Source organism: Balaenoptera ricei, chromosome 5 (assembly GCF_028023285.1).
Source record: "Balaenoptera ricei isolate mBalRic1 chromosome 5, mBalRic1.hap2, whole genome shotgun sequence".
Taxonomy (NCBI): Eukaryota; Metazoa; Chordata; class Mammalia; order Artiodactyla; family Balaenopteridae; genus Balaenoptera; species Balaenoptera ricei.
In genome coordinates, this window is record NC_082643.1 from 143,173,466 (window position 1) to 143,180,622 (window position 7,157).

General features: G+C 56.6%; 1 protein-coding gene across 5 annotated transcripts in view; it reads left to right on the forward strand.

Moving 5' to 3' along the window:
• GAK (cyclin G associated kinase) overlaps positions 1-6,606 on the forward strand; it is a 59,050-nt gene extending 52,444 nt beyond the window's left edge. For all 5 annotated transcript variants that reach the window (XM_059923803.1, XM_059923802.1, XM_059923804.1 and 2 more), the window contains 4 exons: positions 4,383-4,607; positions 5,095-5,243; positions 5,831-6,007; positions 6,099-6,606. In XM_059923803.1, the coding sequence (XP_059779786.1) occupies positions 4,383-4,607; positions 5,095-5,243; positions 5,831-6,007; positions 6,099-6,200 (653 nt within the window). In that variant the 3' untranslated portion in view covers positions 6,201-6,606. The remainder of the gene's footprint in view (positions 1-4,382; positions 4,608-5,094; positions 5,244-5,830; positions 6,008-6,098) is intronic.
• Positions 6,607-7,157: the final 551 nt, after the last annotated feature.

The window sequence follows — 7,157 nt, forward strand, 5'->3', positions numbered from 1 at the left end:
TCCCTTGGCAGTCGGGAGGCATGTGGAATTTTAGGTGAAAATAACATCTCCCCAGACGCTTCCTGGCATTTCAGGTTTCGGTATCTCCCTGAGAGCATTCCTGGAAGTTTGGGTTTGTCCTGGGCTTTCTGCCTCTATCTTGGGCTGTCTGAGCACAGTGTGGGGTCACTCGGAGCCTCTCGGGGGCTGCCTGTGGTGAAAAGGACTTCTCGGGATCCGGGGTGCCCGTTCTTAGGATGGAGCCCAGCCCTCAGCTCTGCACTGTGACCCCAGACCTCTGTCACACCCCCTCAGAAAACAGAGTCCTGCATGAAGCTGGTGGAGCCGAAAGGAGAAACAAACTCACATCCTAGTTGGAGACCTCAGCATCCCTTCTGTCAACAAAGATAGAGCCACCAGACAGAAAGTCAGCAAAGCTGTGGGACATTCACAGGACACTGTGCCCGACAGCAGCAGGACACACATCCTCCTGCACCCAAGCAACCACCAAGAAAGGCCATGTATTGGGCCATAAACTGTCGTCAACAAACTTAAAAGAACTGAAATCATACAGACCGTATCATTCCATGATCAAATGGAATCAAACTAGAAATTGGTAACAGCGAGATAACTGAAAAATCTTCAAACCCTTGGAAATTGACACACTTTTTTTTTTTTTAACTTATTTTTGGCTGCATTAGGTCTTCATGGCTGCACATGGGCTTTTCTCTGGTTGCGGCGAGCGGGCTTCTTATTGTGGTGGCTTCTCTTGTTGTGGAGCACAGGCTCTAGGCACACAGGCTTCAGTAGTTGTGGCACGCAGGCTCAGTAGTTGTGGCTCGTGGGCTCTAGAGCACAGGCTCAGTAGTTGTGGCACATGGGCTTAGTTGCTCCGTGGCATGTGGGATCTTCCTGGACCAGGGCTTGAACCCGTGTCCCCTGCATTGGCAGGCAGATTCTTAACCACTGCGCCACCAGGGAAGTCCTGAATGACACAGTTTTAAATAACACGGGTTATTTAGGAAGTCTCAAGGAAAATAAAACAGCTTGTCAAAGAGAATGAAAATGAAGACACGACATATCTAAACTTGGGTTATGCAGCTAAGGCAGTGCCAAGAGGGAAACACATAGCATTAAGCGTGTCGTTTGGAAAAGAGGAAACGTCTCGTCAGTATTGTGAGTTATCACCTGAAGACGTTTGAAAAGAAAAGCAAAATAAGCTCAAAGCAAATGGAAGGAAATGATAAAGAGCCCAAATCAATGAAATAGAAAATGAGAACTAGAGAAAATGGGTTGATCAAAAAGTTAGTTCTCTGAGAAGATCAGTAAAGTTGACAAATCTCTGCTAAGATGGATTAAAAAAGAGAGGTTAACCCAAGATGTCCACAGACCCCAAAGGCTCTGAAGGGAAATGGACTTAAGGCTTCAGCACCAGTCCTGGGACTGAGGTGAGGTGGACAAGTTCTTCAGATGTGCCCCGTGTGAGGCAGAGTGTTTGAGAGGGTCTGTAATCATAAAGAAGATGAATTCATAGTTAGAAACCTCCCATAAAGGAAATCTCCAGTCCCATCTGGGTTCACTGGAGAATTTTACCAAATGTTTAAAGAATTCATACCAATTCCACACAGTCTTCTCCAAGAAATAGGAAGAGGAGGAAATATTTTCCAGTTGATTTTATGAACCTGGTGTTACTCTGATACCAAAACCAGATGGAGACGATACAAAAGGAAACTACAGACCACAGGGCAGCATCCCTCATGAACACAGACACAAAAATCAAAGCCAGTCGTCAGCACAGAGAGCTCATCAGTGTATAAAAAGAATCACACAGGGGACTCCCCTGGCAGTCCAGTGGTTAAGACTTTGCCTTCCAATGCAGGGGGTGAGGGTTCGATCCCTGATCAGGGAGCTAAGATCCCACAGGCCTCGTGTCCAAAGAAGCAATATTGTAACATATTCAATAGAGACTTCAAAAATGGTTCACATCAAAAAAAAATCATTAAAAAAAAAACAATCACACACACCACAACCAAGTAGGGTTTATTCCAGGAAGCAAGGCTGGTTCAACATCTCCAAACCTATGAACAGAATGCAACATGTTGGGACTTCCCTGGTGACCCAGTGGTTAAGAATCTGCCATCCAATGCAGGGGACGTGGGTTTAATCCCTGGTCGGGCAACTAAGATCCCACGTGCCGCGGGGCAACTAAGCCCACGCACAGCAACTACTGAGCCCACGCACTCTAGAGCCCACGCGCCACAACTAGAGAGCCCACGCGCCACAACTAGAGAGCCCACATGCTCTGGAGCCCAAGCACCACAACTAGAGAAGATTCCGTGTGCTGCAACTAAGACCCGACGCAGTCAAAATAAATAAATAATTTTTAAAAAAATTATATATATATACATATGTATATATGTATACACAACGTTAACTGGCCTAGGAAGGGAAGTCACGTGATCACATCGATGGTGCAGAAGAGGCATTCCCCGGAGTTCAACACCTACTTGTGATAAACACTCAACAAACCAGTAACGTGAAGCCCGTGGACTTGATAGGGAGCATGTGCAGAGTCCTGCCGCCAGGCTTGCGCTGGATTTCAGAAGACCACACACTCCCCCGGGTCGGCCCAGGTGCTGCAGGCAGGCAAGAAAGGGACAGAAGGGACACAGGCAGTGTTGTCATGTGCAGATGACGTGCTGTCTGTGTGGGAAATCTCAGGGGTTCTATGAAAGCATTTCAGGTCCCAGAGTGAGTTCAGGAGTGTCTCAGGACACAGGATCAACAAACAGACACCAAGGGTATTTCTGTTCACTAGCAACACGCACAAGGAACCCAAAATTTAGAACAGCACCGTTTACAATCCCTGCAAAAGAAGAAAAAAAGAAATATATAACATATTACTCTTACAAAGCACGTACAGGACTCCTGAAGCTGCAAAACCAAACGAGGAAAGAAGTCAGGGAAGACCTCAGTAAACAGACGCGCTCACAGCCCGGCGACCCACATCGGGAAGGTTCTCTTGCAGCGGTCAATGGGGTCAGCACAGTCCTCACCAGAAGTGCCAGCGAGGGTTCCTGCAGACACAGACGAGCTTATTGTAGACTTCATTTGGAGAGTCACGCGAAGTGGGATGGTTAAGACTCAGCCCACGAGGCCTCCGGCCTCCTCCGTGCCTGCGTGCTGTGGGCAGGACAGACACGTAGATCACCGACCTGGAAGTAGCCCCACACCAGTAAGACCAACTGACTTTTGCCAGAGGTGCAAAACCATTCATGACGGTGCTGGGGCAGCAAGAAAGTGGCCTCACCCTGAACTTCACACCTTAAACAGCAGGTAGATGACCATTACTCAGAATTGGCCATAGATTTATAAAGCCTTTAGAAGAAAAGAGAAAATGGTGGGGACGTAGCCTTTAGTGTCACCTGGACCATGATCCGTCAGCAAAAAATGGATAAATTGGACTTGAGCAAAAAGAAATCTTTTGCCCTGCTATAGACTCTCAACAGAATGAAAAGCTACAGGGTGGGAAAAATATCTTTGAACCACGTATCTGACAACTATCTAGGATATGTAAGAACAGTAAAAACAGAGCAAAACACATCCAACTTGAAAACGGGTGAGCGGTGAAGAGAACGGCAGCCTGGGGAGAGGTCTAGTGTCACTGGCGGCCCTGGAGGCGCGGGGGGCCTCGATGGGGTGCAGCGCCGGGCGCAGAGCTGGCGGGCGTGCGGGACGGCTACTCGAGGCGGGCGTCGGTTCTCACAGAACTGAACCCGCAACCGCCGTCTATCCCAGAGGCGCGCGTGGACTGAGCAGGGAGTGTCCGCGGCAGTGCTCAGGGCTGCCCTGTGGGTAATCGCCACAGACTGGAACCCACCGGCGTCCTTCTGTGACGCGTCCGCCTGCCAGGCTGCTGGCGACAAGCGGGCAGGTGGGTGGGTCCTGAGTGAGAAGAGCCCATCGCAAAGGCCGCCTGCCCTGTGATTCCATGTCTAGAATGTTCCTGAGGTGAAGGCCACAGGACGGAGAACGGGGGCATCTTGACCCAGTGCTTGTGTGGATCTGTGCGCATGTGAAGTGGCCCAGAACCACGCACACGTGACACGCCACGTGCCTGCGTTCACGGAGCAGCCGCCTGCATGGGGTCGGGGACCCTGTGGGCTCCGGGTGCTGGTTTTGAGCTTCCTGGACTCAGCCCTGCATTTGAGCGAGTCGGGAGGGGAGCCCGCCCGGCCCAGCCCCTGCAGACGGGCCAGCTGTGGGCTACCTAGAGGCCGCCCGTCCTGGCGGCTGACCTGAAACATTCATTTCGCGAGGGTGTGTCCTCTGCCCGCGAGGGCTGAGTACCCGCTGGGGCAGCGTACCGTCAGTGACACTCCCCACGTGAACTGTCTCCCCAGGCTCGCCCGCTGCACCTGCTTCTGGGGGCTTCGGTCCCAAAACAGTCCCCCCTCCCAAGGCCAGCGGCTCCTGGCAGATGAGTCGGCCCCCAGCCCAGGGCACCCCGTGGCCCCCCCAGGCCAAGCCAACCCCCAGAGCCAGCGTACAGCCACGGCCAAACTACACCTCCAGCTTCAGTGTGATCGGCAGCCGGGAGGAGAGGGGGGTCCGTGCCCCCGGCTTCGGTGAGTTCTTCCTCTCCCGCCGCCTGTGTGGTTTCTCGAGCTGGCCGTGAAGCGGTTGCGGTGAAATCCCGTTTTGCCTCGTGCAGTTCAGAGCCCAGTCCCGGGAAAGGGTGTTTAAAGAGACCCAGCAGGAGCCCCTTTGGATGGAAGTTAATGATTTCAGACACATGTCTGTGGGTGACCCTCTTGCCCCCAGTGGGCCAGGCCACACTGTCCGGGAACCTTCTCAGCCTCTGCTGGCCGGGCAGCTGGGTGGTCAGCCCAGGCCTGGCTGCCTCGCTTGTCACGGGGGTGGTGGTCCCGATGCCCGCCGTGACCCCGCCCGCACTCGTGCGCTCCTGCCTCGGGCAGCTCTTTTGGACGTTTCCCGTCTTCTCGGCTGTCCTGCTGTCCCCGAGGGTGCTCGAGCTGGCCATGCGGCAGAGGCAGCAGGCAGGCAGTCGGGCGGGCACTTAGCGCGGCCCCTGAAGCCTCTGCTCTCCTCCAGGTCCAAAGCCGAGGGTGTCGGAGAACGATTTCGAAGACCTGTTGTCCAACCAGGGCTTCTCCTCCCGGGCCGACAGGAAGGGGCCGAGGACGATCGCCGAGATGAGGAGGCAGGACCAGGCGCGGGACTCAGACCCGCTCAAGCTGAAGGTGCAGGGCTCTCGGGCCGGGGCAGGGTGGGGGGCACCCTGGGCAGGAGCGTGGGGAGAGGGACACAGCCGACGCGGCCCCGACTCTCACACACGAGGACCGCTGTCCGACATGCTTGCAGGGACAGTGGCTTCCATCTACACTTATTTGCTCTTAAAGTTTTGGGGTGAAAGATCCACTGTCCCCACGTGGCTGGGACGTGTGGCTTCACGCTCGTTAAGCTCCTTGCTCCTCTGGAGACCAGCCAGGCATGACCCCGGTCGGGGGGCGTGGGCCGCAGAGACCCCGGGGGTGACAAGGACCCCAGGATGGACAGGGCAAGGCTGTGACGGCGGGTCATCTGTGAATGTCCCACTGAGGAGAGGGTCCCTGGGTTCCACGCACCGTCTAGTCTGTGTCCCGTCCGGCCAGACCTAGGGAATGGAATTGGCCATGCCTGGGTGGGGTCAGTGCAGAACCTGGGGCGGGGGTCCACGCCGGGGCCACACATCTCACAGTCAGATCCCTGCTCGGTGGGGCGACCGCTGGCCGCTCGGTGGGTAGAGGCCGGGGCCTGGCGCGCCCTCAGCAGCGTGGTGTCTCCTCAGCTCCTGGACTGGACGGAGGGCAAGGAGAGGAACATCCGCGCTCTGCTGTCGACGCTGCACACGGCGCTGTGGGACGACGAGCGCCGCTGGACGCCCGTGGGCATGGCCGACCTGGTGACGCCGGCGCAGGTGAAGAAGCACTACCGCCGCGCCGTGCTGGTGGTCCACCCGGACAAGGTGGGCACGGGCTGCGGGCTCCGCGCCGGGGCTGGGGCGGGGTCCTGGGAGCGGGCCGGGCCCTCACCACCGCCGTCCTGCCTGCCCGCAGGCCCGGGGGCAGCCCTACGAGCAGTACGCCCGGATGATCTTCATGGAGCTCAACGACGCCTGGGCCGAGTTCGAGAGCCAGGGCTCCCGGCCGCTCTTCTGAGCCCACGGGTCGTGGCTGCACGTGCGGCTCGTGGAGCTGGAAGCTGCTGGCTGGCCTGGAGGGCTGCGCGGGGGCCGGGGCGGCATGGGCTGGCGCGGCTGCAGCTGGCATCACGTCGCGCCCGCCACGCTCAGCGGATCCAGAGCCAGCGCCACTCCCTTCGCAGGAAGAGAAAGCATTCCAAAGCCTCCGAGTTCTTTCTTTTTCTCTTCTGGTCCTGAAGGAAAGGTGACGATTTGCACTCCTCCCACACGTGTCACAGTCTGTGATTTGTTTTATCCGTGGCGTGTCCACCGGGTAGATCGCGCTGCTCAGCTGTCCTCCAGAATCTGTTCGTGAATGTTCACGTCTCCCCTCGTAATCAGCCTGGTGACCACCTGTACATAATTAAACTATTTTCTGACGACCCTCGTCTCCGGGGCTGCACGCCACCTCCCTGCACGTTTGCTGTCACCTGGTTGACCTTGGCTCTGACCGTGAAGATGAATCGCAGGGACCCCCGCCCGGCAAGCTGGGCTCCTCACCGCTGCTGGCCTGAGCCCCTGCGGGCCCCCGGTCTGGCCTCGGCCAGCAGCCCAGGCTGGGTGGTCGGGTGTGACAGGAAGGCAGGAAGGCCGGGAGGTGTGGGGACTGATGCGACGAGCTGCGGCTCGGGCCTGGGGGCTGGCCCTCGTCGGGTGCTGGCCATGCCCCGCGGGTCACTGCAGCGCGGCAGAGGCACGTGGTCTTGGTGCAGGTGCACAGAGGCTGGCCCTCCCCCTGGGTCCCCCGGGTCCCTCCTCCTCACAGCGGGAGGGTGTGGGGGGCTTTGGATTCTCTCGTTCCGGGAATCCAAAGCAAAAGCAATGGCCTTGAGTCACGGCCTGTTAGAGAAGCCCCAGCTGCCCCGTGCTCCGGGGGACAACTCGTCAGGACAAACGACAGCAGTTACATGACTCGAGGTTTTGGTCGGAAGTG